Genomic DNA, 17,832 nt, shown 5'->3' with positions numbered 1-17,832 from the left:
GTGTCTATGCTCTTATTTGGGGGTTAGGAGAGACAGGTTTACTTTTTTAAGTGTAAGTAACTTTTATAATCATTTATAATTGGCAAACGCAACATTATAGTTATTATTAGGGTTACCTGCTTAAGGTTAAGTCATCCTTTGAGTCCCACGATCTACTCGCTTAATAAGCCCTCAGAATTCAGATCTCTAAATGGCCTTCAGCAGAGGTGATATTTAAAAGCACTGGAAATTACAGTACAAATGCAGCTTTCTAAGGTTGAATAACAAAAATGCAAAAGAGAGAGATAGCAGAGACACTGATGGATTGCTGATAAAAGACAATCTGAGTCCATCCCATTCATTCTTTCAGTGATGGCATAAGAGTGTGAATATCTACAATATTCACATACTGTATGTTGAGTACTGTATATGAGCCAAGTCCAAAAGGTTGAAGGCATTTAGACAATATTATGGTAGTATAGGGGGACTTTCTTACCTCTTTTATCGCCATATCATTCTCAGAGACATGCTAGTGCAAACAAGTCAATCAGAATTTGTGTTTAATAAGGTCAAACTTAGAAAATAGGTTAAAAATCCATTTATTAGTCTAAACATTATACATTTAATATGACTAACCAAGATTCAAGGAACAATTTATATCTTACTTTGAAATTATTTAACAAAAGATTCTTTATCGTGTTAATGCATGTTATCTATACTGTTGCAAAGAAATTACGAAAGACAAGTCTGGGAAAGTCTCGAAATGTCATTTTTTGTGGACTTTCTGTATAAAAAAAAAAAAAACATTTTTAGCAATGACCTGAAACCAAGCAGGCATTTAGTGCTAGAAACAAGTACTTCAAATGTTTCTGTTTTTACCCAAAAGTTTCAGCTTTATTAACAAATTATGGAAAAACAAATTTACCAATTTATGGCCACCTATTTAGAGAAGCTTACACATGGTGCTTTATGGTCTTTTTAATATACGTTTTTAGTTACAAATACAAGTTAAACACAGAACAGAGCACTTGTAGTAAGCTACAAACATAGCTGATTGCTTTCAACCCCAACACAAAACATTTAAATTCGTTTTACAAGATCAAATTCTAACATCATAACAAATATTTAAAAAATAATTTATAAACTTGGTTAACTTCACTCAATAGTAGCATCCTATTGTCACCCTGATGAAATCAAAGTTCACTAAGGGGTATCATGAAGCATCAAGTTCTGTGACAACTTCATGCTTTTCTTTTCTGAGGGACAAACAATTATGGACAACCAAGAACAACGTTACAATGTAGCTTATTGAAACACAAGTGTCTCTCTTTTGTTTTCTCTGCTCGTTGTTCTAAAAAAAGAGCCCACGTTATCAAGAAAATCATAGAGACACTGTGTGGAAGGTTAAGGGTCATCTAGTGTAGCTATGTGCTTCCTTTGTGGACAAATCCTGAGGGAGGAGAATGTAAAAAAAAAAAAAAAAAACAATCGTAAGGTTGTCTTATGTCGGAGGTCACAGATGTGTAGCACCTTCAATATCTACCATAGGGATGTTCTCTGTAGCCCCCTCGTGAGAGCCTTGTTGTTGGGGCTTTGAGTGTCGGACGGGTTGTAGTCCACTCCTCTTCTGCAAGAGGTAGAGTTCAGACAACATTACATAGTAAGATAAGAACCCAAACCAAGGTAAAAGTAAAGAACTACTATAATATTTTTGTTGGTACACTAAAGACAAACTCCAGTAGGTCAAAACAAAGGGTTCAATCCAACCGGTCTGAGCAATGTTTTGTTTCCTACTGGCAGTATCTGCTACGTGTTTAATTGTGACCGGAAGTTTTGTTTCCTACTGGCTGTATCTGCTACGTGTTTAATTGTGACCGGAAGTTTTGTTTCCTACTGGCAGTATCTGCTACGTGTTTAATTGTGACCGGAAGTTTTGTTTCCTACTGGCTGTATCTGCTACGTGTTTAATTGTGACCGGAAGTTGTGTTTCCTACTGGCTGTATCTGCTACGTGTTTAATTGTGACCGGAAGTTTTGTTTCCTACTGGCAGTATCTGCTACGTGTTTAATTGTGACTGGAAGTTTTGTTTCCTACTGGCAATATCTGCTACGTGTTTAATTGTGACCGGAAGTTTTGTTTCCTACTGGCTGTATCTGCTACGTGTTTAATTGTGACCTGAAGTTGTGTTTCCTACTGGCAGTATCTGCTACGTGTTTAATTGTGACCGGAAGTTTTGTTTCCTACTGGCTGTATCTGCTACATGTTTAATTGTGACCTGAAGTTTTGTTTCCTACTGGCTGTATCTGCTACGTGTTTAATTGTGACCGGAAGTTTTGTTTCCTACTGGCTGTATCTGCTTCGTGTTTAATTGTGACCGGAAGTTTTGTTTCCTACTGGCTCTATCTGCTACGTGTTTAATTGTGAACGGAAGTTTTGTTTCCTACTGGCTCTATCTGCTACGTGTTTAATTGTGACCGGAAGTTTTGTTTCCTACTGGCTCTATCTGCTACGTGTTTAATTGTGACCGGAAGTTTTGTTTCCTACTGGCTGTATCTGCTACGTGTTTAATTGTGACTGGAAGTTTTGTTTCCTACTGGCAGTATCTGCTACGTGTTTAATTGTGACCGGAAGTTTTGTTTCCTACTGGCTGTATCTGCTACGTGGTTAATTGTGACCTGAAGTTTTGTTTCCTACTGGCAGTATCTGCTACGTGTTTAATTGTGACCGGAGGTTTTGTTTCCTACTGGCTGTATCTGCTTCGTGTTTAATTGTGACCGGAAGTTGTGTTTCCTACGGGCTCTATCTGCTACGTGTTTAATTGTGACCGGAAGTTTTGTTTCCTACTGGCTCTATCTGCTACGTGTTTAATTGTGACCGGAAGTTTTGTTTCCTACTGGCTCTATCTGCTACGTGTTTAATTGTGACCGGAAGTTTTGTTTCCTACTGGCTCTATCTGCTACGTGTTTAATTGTGACCGGAAGTTTTGTTTCCTACTGGCTCTATCTGCTACGTGTTTAATTGTGACTGGAAGTTTTGTTTCCTACTGGCTGTATCTGCTACGTGTTTAATTGTGACTGGAAGATTTGTTTCCAACTGGCTCTATATGCTACGTGTTTAATTGTGACCGGAAGTTTTGTTTCCTACTGGCTGTATCTGCTACGTGTTTAATTGTGACCGGAAGTTTTGTTTCCTACTGGCTGTATCTGCTACGTGTTTAATTGTGACCGGAAGTTTTGTTTCCTACTGGCTGTATCTGCTTCGTGTTTAATTGTGACCGGAAGTTTTGTTTCCTACTGGCTCTATCTGCTACGTGTTTAATTGTGACCGGAAGTTTTGTTTCCTACTGGCTCTATCTGCTACGTGTTTAATTGTGACCGGAAGTTTTGTTTCTTACTGGCTCTATCTGCTACGTGTTAAATTGTGACCGGAAGTTTTGTTTCCTACTGGCTGTATCTGCTACGTGTTTAATTGTGACTGGAAGTTTTGTTTCCTACTGGCAGTAACTGATACGTGTTTAATTGTGACCGGAAGTTTTGTTTCCTACTGGCTGTATCTGCTACGTGGTTAATTGTGACCTGAAGTTTTGTTTCCTACTGGCAGTATCTGCTACGTGTTTAATTGTGACCGGAGGTTTTGTTTCCTACTGGCTGTATCTGCTTCGTGTTTAATTGTGACCGGAAGTTTTGTTTCCTACTGGCTGTATCTGCTACGTGTTTAATTGTGACTGGAAGTTTTGTTTCCTACTGGCTCTATATGCTACGTGTTTAATTGTGACCGGAAGTTTTGTTTCCTACTGGCTGTATCTGCTACGTGTTTAATTGTGACCGGAAGTTTTGTTTCCTACTGGCTCTATCTGCTACGTGTTTAATTGTGACCGGAAGTTGTGTTTCCTACTGGCTGTATCTGCTACGTGTTTAATTGTGACCGGAAGTTATATTTCCTACTGGCTGTATCTGCTACGTGTTTAATTGTGACCGGAAGTTTTGTTTCCTACTGGCTGTATCTGCTACGTGTTTATTTGTGACTAGTTTTGTTTCCTACTGGCTCTATCTGCTACGTGTTTAATTGTGACCGGAAGTTTTGTTTCCTACTGGCTGTATCTGCTACGTGTTTAATTGTGACTGGAAGTTTTGTTTCCTACTGGCTCTATCTGCTACGTGTTTAATTGTGACCGGAAGTTTTGTTTCCTACTGGCTCTATCTGCTACGTGTTTAATTGTGACTAGTTTTGTTTCCTACTGGCTCTATCTGCTACGTGTTTAATTGTGACCGGAAGTTTTGTTTCCTACTGGCTGTATCTGCTACGTGTTTAATTGTGACTGGAAGTTTTGTTTCCTACTGGCAGTATCTGCTACGTGTTTAATTGTGACCGGAAGTTTTGTTTCCTACTGGCTGTATCTGCTACGTGGTTAATTGTGACCTGAAGTTTTGTTTCCTACTGGCAGTATCTGCTACGTGTTTAATTGTGACCGGAGGTTTTGTTTCCTACTGGCTGTATCTGCTTCGTGTTTAATTGTGACCGGAAGTTGTGTTTCCTACGGGCTCTATCTGCTACGTGTTTAATTGTGACCGGAAGTTTTGTTTCCTACTGGCTCTATCTGCTACGTGTTTAATTGTGACCGGAAGTTTTGTTTCCTACTGGCTCTATCTGCTACGTGTTTAATTGTGACCGGAAGTTTTGTTTCCTACTGGCTCTATCTGCTCCGTGTTTAATTGTGACCGGAAGTTTTGTTTCCTACTGGCTCTATCTGCTACGTGTTTAATTGTGACTGGAAGTTTTGTTTCCTACTGGCTGTATCTGCTAAGTGTTTAATTGTGACTGGAAGATTTGTTTCCAACTGGCTCTATATGCTACGTGTTTAATTGTGACCGGAAGTTTTGTTTCCTACTGGCTGTATCTGCTACGTGTTTAATTGTGACCGGAAGTTTTGTTTCCTACTGGCTGTATCTGCTACGTGTTTAATTGTGACCGGAAGTTTTGTTTCCTACTGGCTCTATCTGCTACGTGTTTAATTGTGACCGGAAGTTTTGTTTCCTACTGGCTCTATCTGCTACGTGTTTAATTGTGACCGGAAGTTTTGTTTCCTACTGGCTCTATCTGCTACGTGTTTAATTGTGACCGGAAGTTTTGTTTCTTACTGGCTCTATCTGCTACGTGTTAAATTGTGACCGGAAGTTTTGTTTCCTACTGGCTGTATCTGCTACGTGTTTAATTGTGACTGGAAGTTTTGTTTCCTACTGGCAGTAACTGATACGTGTTTAATTGTGACCGGAAGTTTTGTTTCCTACTGGCTGTATCTGCTACGTGGTTAATTGTGACCTGAAGTTTTGTTTCCTACTGGCAGTATCTGCTACGTGTTTAATTGTGACCGGAGGTTTTGTTTCCTACTGGCTGTATCTGCTTCGTGTTTAATTGTGACCGGAAGTTTTGTTTCCTACTGGCTGTATCTGCTACGTGTTTAATTGTGACTGGAAGTTTTGTTTCCTACTGGCTCTATATGCTACGTGTTTAATTGTGACCGGAAGTTTTGTTTCCTACTGGCTGTATCTGCTACGTGTTTAATTGTGACCGGAAGTTTTGTTTCCTACTGGCTCTATCTGCTACGTGTTTAATTGTGACCGGAAGTTGTGTTTCCTACTGGCTGTATCTGCTACGTGTTTAATTGTGACCGGAAGTTATATTTCCTACTGGCTGTATCTGCTACGTGTTTAATTGTGACCGGAAGTTTTGTTTCCTACTGGCTGTATCTGCTACGTGTTTATTTGTGACTAGTTTTGTTTCCTACTGGCTCTATCTGCTACGTGTTTAATTGTGACCGGAAGTTTTGTTTCCTACTGGCTGTATCTGCTACGTGTTTAATTGTGACCGGAAGTTTTGTTTCCTACTGGCTCTATCTGCTACGTGTTTAATTGTGACCGGAAGTTTTGTTTCCTACTGGCTCTATCTGCTACGTGTTTAATTGTGACTAGTTTTGTTTCCTACTGGCTCTATCTGCTACGTGTTTAATTGTGACCGGAAGTTTTGTTTCCTACTGGCTCTATCTGCTACGTGTTTAATTGTGACCGGAAGTTGTGTTTCCTACTGGCTGTATCTGCTACGTGTTTAATTGTGACCGGAAGTTTTGTTTCCTACTGGCAGTATCTGCTACGTGTTTAATTGTGACCGGAAGTTGTGTTTCCTACTGGCTGTATCTGCTACGTGTTTAATTGTGACCGGAAGTTGTGTTTCCTACTGGCTGTATCTGCTACGTGTTTAATTGTGACCGGAAGTTGTGTTTCCTACTGGCTGTATCTGCTACGTGTTTAATTGTGACCGGAAGTTTTGTTTCCTACTGGCTGTATCTGCTACTTGTTTAATTGTGACCTGAAGTTGTGTTTCCTACTGGCTGTATCTGCTACGTGTTTAATTGTGACTAGTTTTGTTTCCTACTGGCTGTATCTGCTACGTGTTTAATTGTGACCGGAAGTTGTGTTTCCTACTGGCTGTATCCGCTACGTGTTTAATTGTGACCGGAAGTTGTGTTTCCTACTGGCTGTATCTGCTACGTGTTTAATTGTGACCGGAAGTTTTGTTTCCTACTGGCTGTATCTGCTACTTGTTTAATTGTGACCTGAAGTTGTGTTTCCTACTGGCTGTATCTGCTACGTGTTTAATTGTGACCTGAAGTTGTGTTTCCTACTGGCTGTATCTGCTACGTGTTTAATTGTGACTAGTTTTGTTTCCTACTGGCTCTATCTGCTACGTGTTTAATTGTGACCGGAAGTTTTGTTTCCTACTGGCTGTATCTGCTACGTGTTTAATTGTGACTAGTTTTGTTTCCTACTGGCTCTATCTGCTACGTGTTTAATTGTGACCGGAAGTTTTGTTTCCTACTGGCTCTATCTGCTACGTGTTTAATTGTGACCGGAAGTTGTGTTTCCTACTGGCTGTATCTGCTACGTGTTTAATTGTGACCGGAAGTTTTGTTTCCTACTGGCAGTATCTGCTACGTGTTTAATTGTGACCGGAAGTTGTGTTTCCTACTGGCTGTATCTGCTACGTGTTTAATTGTGACCGGAAGTTGTGTTTCCTACTGGCTGTATCTGCTACGTGTTTAATTGTGACCGGAAGTTGTGTTTCCTACTGGCTGTATCTGCTACTTGTTTAATTGTGACCTGAAGTTGTGTTTCCTACTGGCTGTATCTGCTACGTGTTTAATTGTGACTAGTTTTGTTTCCTACTGGCTGTATCTGCTACGTGTTTAATTGTGACCGGAAGTTGTGTTTCCTACTGGCTGTATCTGCTACGTGTTTAATTGTGACCGGAAGTTGTGTTTCCTACTGGCTGTATCTGCTACTTGTTTAATTGTGACCTGAAGTTGTGTTTCCTACTGGCTGTATCTGCTACGTGTTTAATTGTGACCGGAAGTTGTGTTTCCTACTGGCTGTATCTGCTACGTGTTTAATTGTGACCGGAAGTTGTGTTTCCTACTGGCTGTATCTGCTACTTGTTTAATTGTGACCTGAAGTTGTGTTTCCTACTGGCTGTATCTGCTACGTGTTTAATTGTGACCGGAAGTTGTGTTTCCTACTGGCTGTATCTGCTACGTGTTTAATTGTGACCGGAAGTTGTGTTTCCTACTGGCTGTATCTGCTACGTGTTTAATTGTGACCGGAAGTTTTGTTTCCTACTGGCTCTATCTGCTACGTGTTTAATTGTGACCTGAAGCTTTGTTTCCTACTGGCTGTATCTGCTACGTGTTTAATTGTGACTAGTTTTGTTTCCTACTGGCTGTATCTGCTACGTGTTAAATTGTGACCTGAAGTTGTGTTTCCTACTGGCTCTATCTGCTACGTGTTTAATTGTGACCAGTTTTGTTTCCTACTGGCTCTATCTGCTACGTGTTTAATTGTGACTAGTTTTGTTTCCTAAAGTGTAAGTAATACAGCAGTTTGGACAGTCCCCTGTAGAAACTGGCCTTGGTCTACAACCAACTCAATGATTCCCTCCAAAGACTTGCTTCGCTTCGTGCTCACTGTTCTTTCCACTTGAATGGTTAAGTATGCAGTGTCATACTCCTTTAATGATCAATTAGCGTCTTCATAACAGCTGTGGTGTCATCATGCATCATGTGCTGGGGATCAAGGCTCCATGAAGCTCGCAGAACATAAAATACAGAGCAGTGTTCCCCTAGACACTCCTGTATGCCCTCATCCACATTTCATACCAAGTAATAAGACCAAGTCATTATTTTTCTACGGCCAATACTGCGTCACATGAGACTATTACACGTTTAAGGCAATACCATGCAACTTGTTGTCACATGGGATCGGGCAACAGCTGCTGGGGGAGCTGGAAATGGGTTACGCTAATACAGGCTATTCAAACCATAGAAAATCATTGTCATATCTCGGGCGTTAATCGTTCTAAACAAGGGCATGCATATCCATGGGAGCATTCTCAGGTCCTTGTTTTCTGCTGCCATTACCACTGGGGCTACTGCTCTCAGCACAGTAAATTAATGACATGAGCGTTCTGTCCTCTGTCGGCTGAAAACTGAGCTCTGGCTCATTCAGGATGTCGCTCCTTTTTTAGAATTATATAAAGAGCACAGTCCTTCGCTGTGCAGAGTGCTGGTTCCATGGCACAAAGTATTGATGGAGCAGAAAATCAAATAATTTCCCTTTTGGTTTTTGTTGTGTCCACACTTCAGCACCCTGGTGCACAATTCATGTTGCTGATAATGAATGACCATTCTGTAGCAGACCGACTGTGGAAACCAGTTTCAGTGGTGAGCAGAGGGCTCAGAGAACCAGCTTCAGTGGAGAGCAGAGGGCTCAGAGAACCAGCTTCAGTGGAGAGCAGAGGGCTCAGAGAACCAGCTTCAGTGGAGAGCAGAGGGCTCAGAGAACCAGCTTCAGTGGAGATCAGAGGGCTCAGAGAACCAGCTTCAGTGGAGATCAGAGGGCTCAGAGAACCAGCTTCAGTGGAGAGCAGAGGGCTCAGAGAACCAGCTTCAGTGGAGAGCAGAGGACTCAGCGCCAAGAGAAGCAGCATCCCTGGTCCGGTATCCAATCTAATCCACAATGAGGGCACATGTTCAAAAAGCAGAACGCTGGCGGAACGTCCTCCTCCATCTTTTCAATAGGCATCAGTCAGGCCTCTGGGCAATCACTGACACACCTTGTGCTGTGCTTCATCTCCAATCAAACCCTGGCCTGTAGCTAGCTAGCCAAAAGGTACAATGGGCAATACATACAAACCCTGGCCTGTAGCTAGCTAGCCAAAATGTACAATGGGCAATACATACAAATGCTGATCATTGGACCTGAATGACCAGGCCTAGGCCAAAACTATGGGGCATCTTTCTTTATCTCTCATCTGTGAAACATTACCTCCTCTATGGAGAGTGATGGAGGAGCTGCCAGTACTCTCTAGTGAGGGCTCAGAGCCATCACTGTGTTTCATCAAAGCCTGGCAGGTAGTCCAATTTAAAGCCCACATGCAGTCTTTTTAATTTTAATTTTGAAATCTTCACTGTACTTGTAATAAATCACTGTGTGTGTTTATTTAATGAAAATAACTCCAAATGTATTTTTATCCTTTATTTTCCTCCTTTTACCATTGAAAATGCTCAGTTTTGTGTGCGTGTTGACACACATTTAAATATACAGTATGTACATACACAGCCCTGATAGGCCGATAGGACCGTCTAGATTCTAGAGCCTACTCGCTTATCCCCTTAAAAGTAGGAGGATACATATACAGATGAGGATGACTGGTCATTGGTCAGAATAATCAGATCAGATTGTGATGTCATGATGTGGGTAAAAATCTCTGAACACACTAAAATTCTAGGCATTTTATTTACACTAAAAGACCATTATCATAATTTCAGAGTGAAAATCAAGTTTGACTGCACTGCCTCTTTAAGGAAAGGAGAAGCTATAGAGGTTATATAATGGCGGTGGATTGAGGCCATGATAGCCTTGGTTTTAAAGAGCTCTCATCAATATTCAAGCTTTGGGAATAACACAGGGATATTGAGTCGGTTTGTGTCAATCATTTCAGGGCATTAGAACAGTATGAATAAAATAAGTCAAATGCGTTATGCTTTTACCATAATTGTTGTAGGCTTCGTCATTGGTTCCATGGCCATATTCGTAATATTCAGAAATGCTAAAATAGATACAAAAATCATTCAAAAACAATGTTGAGACCAAGAGGAGGATAATAACGTCCATTAGTCAAGCTCTTTACGAAGGGCAATGGGCCTGTCACTCATGCAGTACAGTTTATATGTTGTTGAGAACATCACAGAGAGGATGAGTCGTCATTATAAAACCACAACCAACTACACCACCCTCTTATGGCAGCCTCACAGTAAACCGTGCAGCGATGCCACCTCAAGATACTGTATTCCAAAATCGTTTTGGATGAACTGCCATCCTGATTGGCTGTCTATTAAAAATGGTACGGTTAATTAGAAGAGGGAAACATGGGGCGCTGATACTATAGGGCTGATAAAAAATACTGGTTGTGTTAGTCCAATATTTACAGTTCAAAAAGAAAAGAAAATAAATCCTCTGATTAAACAGAGAGTTCATTCTTTAATCACCATGAATGAGTTGCGCTGTAGATTTAATTTGAAGTGATGTGTGAAGTACAGTATATGGATATACTATAAAAAAATATATAAAGGAAACACATAGAGGTATAACTCTATGAATATGCAATACGTTAAAAAGTGCTAAAAGTGTTAAAAGGGCTTATCTGAAACTGTCAAAGTTCACCAAAAACCTTCTGAATAAGACAAAGTGGCCTCGGGGAGAGGTTGTTTCACAGTAATATTGCAAATACTCCAGCTTAGAACAAAAATCAATATGTTGGGGAAGAGGATAGACAAAGACTGAGAAATGTTCTAAATGAATGAGAATGGTCTGTGTACCCAGTATGTGCATGTGTATTCAACTGAGTTTCATACTTAATCAAAATACATTTGACCTTGCAATAAGAGGAATGCTTAAAGGAAAAATTCAGCTGTTTTTATATCAATATAAAATCATTTCTGTGTAACAATTAATACCTTACTGTAAAAAACAAAAACTAATTCTCAAGCAAGAATTTTGCAAGGACTGCATAGGAGTGGTCTGAGATGGGAGGGGAAAACAGAAAAATTGCTGTTATTGGCAGAGGTTTGGAACTCTCTTCGTTATTGGTCTATTAACCAATTTACCTCATGGATTTGTGTCTATTGTTTTGTATTGTTAGGTATTACTGCACTGTTGGCGCGAGAAAAACACAAGCACACACCTACGATAACATCTGCAAAATATATGTCCACGACCAATACATTTGGATTTGATGTCACCATAGAAAGCCAAAACACCCACCCATACAAACCTGCTGACTAGAAGGTCCTGTGTAGATTGCATTTTCAAACAGCAACTATCAGGAAATAACACTGATCCCATTTCTTCACACTTTTACAGAGTTAGTTTCATCAGTTGTTGTACAACATAATACAAGAGAATTTTGACTGCACTGGGCCTTTAAGTAATTTTGACTTCACTGGGCCTTTAAGTAAGCACAGCATGCCTTCTGTTCACTAACTCACCTCTTTGACTGATTGCTGTAGTTCTCCTCATAGGCATCATAACTCTGGTCATCATATTCACCGTCATATCCATCATCATAGCCCTGCGGGTCAAAAAAAAAGTAAGCATGCTACCTAAGAAAACTCTGACTGTGTACAAGCAGCTTTTTTTCAAACCTATCAGGGAGTCTAATTGTTTAGGGTTGGGACATTTAAAAAAAAAAATCAATGCTTAATTACATTGGTAAAAGATCTCTGTTACACATAGAGCCCCTGAATGGGAGGGGTGACAACATTAAATCATGTCTAACACAGACTATTGATTAAGGTTTGCAGGGAAGCTGTCTTGCTAGCAGGGTGTACCAGACAATGTTCTCCTCTGACCGTGATCCAACACACATACAACGTTTACTATTGATCAGTGACTATAGTAATGATCAACACAGAGAATAAAGGAACTTTTCTATAGACCTGCCGCACAATGAAGTACACAGTAATACTGAAGTAAAAATAACAATAAATATATATATATCGTACCAGTCAAACGTTTGGACACACCTACTCATTCAAGGGTTTTTCTTTTTTCTTTACTATTTTCTACACTGTAGAATAATAGTGAAGACATGGAATTATGAAATAACACACATTTCCATAGTCATGTAGTAACCCCCAAAAAGTGTTAGAAACATATTTTATATTTGAGATTCTTCAAAGAAGCCACCATTTGCCTTGATGACAGCTTTGAAAATTCATACAAAAAGGTGTATTTTACTGCCATTTCCTTCCTTACTATTTAGTTCAAGTCCACACTACAACACAGTCTATTCTCAGTTCTCTGTTTCTGTAGTTGTTGAAACAACACTTGTCATCCTTGAGTCATGATTGTGAAACACTTTCTTCAGACTCTACTGTCAAAAACATACACAATTCCCAGAGAGCGATTGTTTCAGCAACAGTCCTCTTATTTTAGGTCTAATATATATATATATATATATATATATATGATAATGTATGCCGTAAAGTCTACCTAGACACCGGGGAAGACCGTACAATAGGCCTACATTATCTCTTCCTTTAATGAGCCTGGCAGCAGTCAGTCGGTGTTCACATTATGACACGTCTGTTGAAGCAGACCCACAGGCTCCAGGCTGAGCGACTCATTTCAAAGCTGCTGTTTAATCCCCTCTGCTGTCACTGCCATGTGTATTTCTGGCCCTGCTATCTCCTCTGTCACATTTATGAAGATGAAGCCATTCTAATCGGATGGATCTTGCTTATTTAAAGCTTTTTGCTTGGTGTTCAAAGTGCCTAATTTATGTCAATCATCATCGTTCTGTAATCTCCCCGGTCTTCTAATCCTTGTACACTGGAAAAGTCTGACATTGCAAAACATAGTCTGCCATCACAGTAAAATAGTTTTCTCTTCCTTTTGGTCGATTTAATAGCTTCAATATTCATCGAAGTTGGAGGATCTATTACAGTAGTTATAGATCTACTATAAATATAAGTATTTCAATTCAACTGATAATGATAAACACTTTGCATTCACAGCAAGTGTTTGTCACCGTCAGTATGAAGTTGAATCATAGAAAGTCATGAGCATCATCTCACTGTTGTAATAACCTATCAGAGCAAGTGTTTGCTGCTGCAATTATAATCCTGCAATACTCTTCTTCAATAATCTTCACCAAATATATTAATAACAATACTCTCCAACTACAGGACATTCAGAAAGTTTTCACACACCTTGACTTTTTCCACATTTTGTTGTGTTACAGCCTGAATTTAAAATGGATTAAATTGTTGTTGTTTTTTTGTCAATTGGCCCCCTTAATGTCAAAGTGGAATTAAGTTTTTCGATTTCCTTTAAAAACAAATTAAAAATGAAAAGCGGGAAATGTCTTGAGTCAATAAGTATTCGATCCCTTTTTTATGGCAAGCCTAAATAAGTTCAGGAGTAAATATTTGCTTAACAAGTTGCATAATAAATGGCATGAACTCACTCTTCGTGCAATAATAGTATTTAACATGATTTTTGAATGAGGTCCCTCAGTCGAGAAGTGAATTTCAAACACAGATTCAACCACAGGGTTGACCAGGGAGGTATACCAATGCCTCACAAAGAAGGGCACCTATTGGTTGATGGGTAAAAAAGAAAAGCAGAGATTGAACATTCCTTTGGAGCATAAACTGCTGTTTAATCCACTCTGCTGTCACTGCCATCTGTATTTTTTGAGCATGGTGAAGTTATTCATTACACTTTGGATGATGTATCAATACAGCCAGCCACTACAAAGATACAGGCGTCCTTCCTAACTCAGTTGACGGATCGGAAGGAAACCACTCAGGGATTTCCTCATGATGCCAATGGTGACTTTAAAACAGTTACAGAGTTTAATGGCTGTGATGGGAGAAAACTGAGGATGGATCACCAACATTGTAGTTATTCCACAATAGTAACATAATTGTCAGAATGAAAAGAAAAGAAGCCTGTACAGAATAAAAAATATTCCAAAACATGCATCCTGTTTGCAACAAGGCACTAAAGTAATCCTGCAAAAAAAATTATAGCTAAGCAATTCACTTTTTGTCCTGAATACAAAGTGCTACGTTTGGGGAAAATCCAATAACACATTACTGAGTACAACTCTCCATATTTTCACGGATAGTGGTGGCTGCATCATGTTATGGGTATGCTTGTAATCGTTGAGGACTGGGGAGTTTTTCAGGATAAAAAATAAACGTAATGGAGCTAAGCATAGGCAAAATCCTAGATGAAAACCTGGTTCAGTCTGCTTTCCATCATACACTTGGAGATGAATTCACCTTTCAGCAGGACAATAACATAAAACACAAGGCCAAATCTACATTGGAGTTGCTTACCAAGAGCTTGAAGAATTTTGAAAAGAATAATGGTTAAATGTTGCACAGTCCAGATGTGGAAAGCTCTTAGAGACTTACCCATAAAAGACACACAGCTGTAATCGCTGCCAAAGGTGCTTCTACAAAGTATTGACTCAGGGGTGTCAGTTCTGTTTCATTTTCAATAAATTAGCAAACATTTCCAAAAACATGGTTAGATTTTTTCATTATGGGGTATTGTGTGTATTGAATCCTTCTTGAATTCAGGCTGTAACACAACAAAATGTGGAATAAGTCGGCTTTATTGTTATTGAAACACAATTTCTGCCAAGACTTCCATGCTGGAATACTCAACAGCTGCCTATTGAGACAGTCATCATAAAACAAATGAAATAATTACCTTCCCTCACAGCTGCTTGTAATACATATGAAATAACATCCTCTATTTGGTGTTGTTGGCTTTAACATTACTGTTATAAACCCATGCTAGAGAGGGGAAAAGTTGCCAATGAAGCTACAGACTACTGCGATACCGCCTGCCTCTTTTGTTGGCTCAAGCCGATTTAAATTCTGCTTTGGGCTCTTATGTGGCTTTATAAGAGTATGAACATGGATTTGACTTAATTAAAGTTAGGATTAAGTTGTTCAGGGGATCTTATGCCACTTCCTCTCTCTATGAGTCTTTTCCCATAATGACAGGGTCAGAGACCTACCTAGCTCACTAATTGACCGTTTTGTTAGCGTACCCGGCAGACAGAATACTCCACATCGCCTCGGCACTGTCCGCAGCTGACATGTAAAACCAGTCAGGGGAGACAGACGTCCAGGATCATGTCAATTCTGCAATTACATATTACCGCAATTTCAAGGTTATCATGTATCTGCGTTGTGAGAAGATGGAATGTAATTTTCCCTACATTCTCTAGACATTATGAGAGGTCCTATTTTTTTGGTGACAGATTATTTTCACTCAATACAAACAGTATATAATATAATACTTCTTTAGTTTGAACAAACTATTGTTGAAGTCTTTCAATGGACAAAAAAACAATAAAAAATGAAACTGTGGCCTTATAAGTGAGCGTTTAAGGCCACAATAGGATTTCAAAGATGAGATACGTTCTAGCAGCATTGATTGGATACTGTCCTGCTACAGTATATTGTGTCAATATCACTTATCTATAAAGTACATGTTTGTTTACAGAGCCCGGGATTTTCACCTCGCTGACCTTAACATGTCTTACAAGGCTCCGTGCATAATGGGTGCTGCGGTCGGCCGCGCCCTCTTGTTAATGAAACCTGATCCTTATATTTCAACACTCATTTGGAAAACCAATTAACGCTGGTGCTATTGAACAGGCCAGGAGGAAATAAATCAAGTATTAACACATGGGCTGGAGAGTCCTGGCTCACTGTAATTAGGAGATAAAGGCCTTCAGCTCTATGCTTCATTATCAATTGACAACCTGCGAGTCCCCTGACAGTGACTGATCTGCACACGGGGCTGCCTCTGAATGCAGAGCCCTGAAATGAGTGGTGGGTTCCTTTGTCTTTCTGCTGCAATCCAGTTTTTGTGGCTGCACGGACTTGATTTTACTCCTATGCATATTCAAGCGACACACTCCGCTTTACGCATTTCTCTTTTATTGCAGCATGTGAAAGACATAAAAAGGAAGTACTTCACAAGCTGTTATTCAGAGAGTTTTGAATCAAATTAGTAATATAAAGTAACATAATAACAAAGACTAAAACACCTTCTGAACTAAGGTCCTTAGAGAGGAGCATTCTCATAACCAAATAGGGTCATAACTGGTCTCATAGAAAAATTGGAACACGCTGTATTTGCATATTTGTTAGGTTTCTTTTGTAGTTTTCCAACTCTAAGGATGTTAGGAATCCCTTGGATTACAACTGATACCAAGGCTTTTGGGTATTCCGCTTAGTTCTAAGTCAGTATATAAAGTTATTAATCAATCTACCTGAGGTGTGTGTCTTACTTGTGTTTTATTAAACAGGGAGTTGTGCATGGAGAATCACATTTCCATAATTAGTTCATCTCACAAATGGGAACTCAGCAGTGTAACCAAGCCTATTGTTAAAAAGCAATTACTCCAGATGTGCATGCCATCCTTAGGTAGCCCAAGAAAATCTATTTTGTTCCATTTTGTCATGCATGGTGTTTCTAGAAGGCGAGCTTTTTCCGTATGTAGAATAGTGAGCTTACAACATAGTGTGCATAAAAGAGCTACATCAATATCTGCCACCACATTTGAGAAATACACACATTAGAATCTCACGTATCTTAGAAAACCATTGAATAGATCATATTGCACCCCAACAGATCCACAGAATATGCAATCTTTATTGCACTCCACACTGCGGTACCGGAGCCAAAAGGCTCTGGGACCAAAAGGCTCGTGAACAGCTTCTAACCCCAAGCCATACGACTAATGAACAGTTAAGCAAATGGCTACCTGGACTATTTGCATTGACCCCCTATCTTTTTCCCTGACTCTCCTGCACTAGCTCTATACACACTCAATGGACTCTACCCACACATACTACACTGACACACACTCACACATACTACACTGACACACATACTACACACACTACACACACTACACACACACTACACACACTACACACACACTACACACACTACACACACACACACACACACACACACACACACACACACACACACACACACACACACACACACACACACACACACACACACACACACTCTGCTGCTACTCTGTTTATTATCTATCTGGATTGCCTTGTTACTTTTACCCCAACCTACATGTACATATTACCTCAATAACCTCAACACCTCGTACCCCTGGACATTGACTCTGTACTGGTACTCCTTGTATATACCCTCTTTATTGATATTTCATTGTTTTATCATATCCTTTTTTTGTGCAAATGTTTCTTACTTTTGAACTCTGCATTGTTTGGAAATGCTTGTAAGTAAAGATTTCACGGAATTTGTCGCATTTGACAACAACTATTTGATTTGATTTCGAGGAAAGCTATAATGTATTTATTCTGTTCTGGATAAATATATATTTTCTTCAAAGCCTCTCCAAGCCCTGCATTTAATTACATTTTGGCATCATTCTCTGTCTGTGTAGCCTCCGTTTTAAGAAATTCAATATTTTATTGTACTTTTACCCATTTTTCTCCCCAATTGGTAGTTAGTCTTGTCCCATCGCTGAACTCCCCTACGGACTTGGGAGAGGCAAAAGTCAAGAGCCATGTGTCCTCCGAAACACAACCCTGCCAAACCACACTGCTCGCTTAACCTAGAAGCCAGCCACACCAACATGTCGGAGGAAACACTGTCCAGCTGGCAACCGAAGTCAGCTTGCATGCGCCTAGCCCACCACAAGGAGCTGTTAGAGCGT

The 17,832-nt window shown here is 39.8% G+C and overlaps 1 protein-coding gene across 1 annotated transcript in view; it reads right to left on the bottom strand.

The window, feature by feature from the left end:
- Positions 1–1,253: 1,253 nt before the first annotated feature.
- Positions 1,254–17,832, bottom strand: part of LOC139375691 (KH domain-containing, RNA-binding, signal transduction-associated protein 2-like) — a 117,741-nt gene continuing 101,162 nt past the window's right edge. The window contains exons 7-10 of the mRNA XM_071117500.1: positions 11,576–11,658; positions 10,079–10,137; positions 1,523–1,606; positions 1,254–1,429 (exon numbers count right to left, since the gene is read on the bottom strand). Coding sequence (XP_070973601.1) covers positions 1,404–1,429; positions 1,523–1,606; positions 10,079–10,137; positions 11,576–11,658 — 252 coding nt within the window. The 3' untranslated portion in view covers positions 1,254–1,403. The remainder of the gene's footprint in view (positions 1,430–1,522; positions 1,607–10,078; positions 10,138–11,575; positions 11,659–17,832) is intronic.

The sequence above is a fragment of the Oncorhynchus clarkii genome, chromosome 20 (genome assembly GCF_045791955.1).
Source record: "Oncorhynchus clarkii lewisi isolate Uvic-CL-2024 chromosome 20, UVic_Ocla_1.0, whole genome shotgun sequence".
In the NCBI taxonomy this organism is placed as follows: domain Eukaryota; kingdom Metazoa; phylum Chordata; class Actinopteri; order Salmoniformes; family Salmonidae; genus Oncorhynchus; species Oncorhynchus clarkii.
The sequence above is the reverse complement of the archived record's forward strand: the minus strand, read 5'-3'. Positions and strand labels throughout refer to the sequence as shown.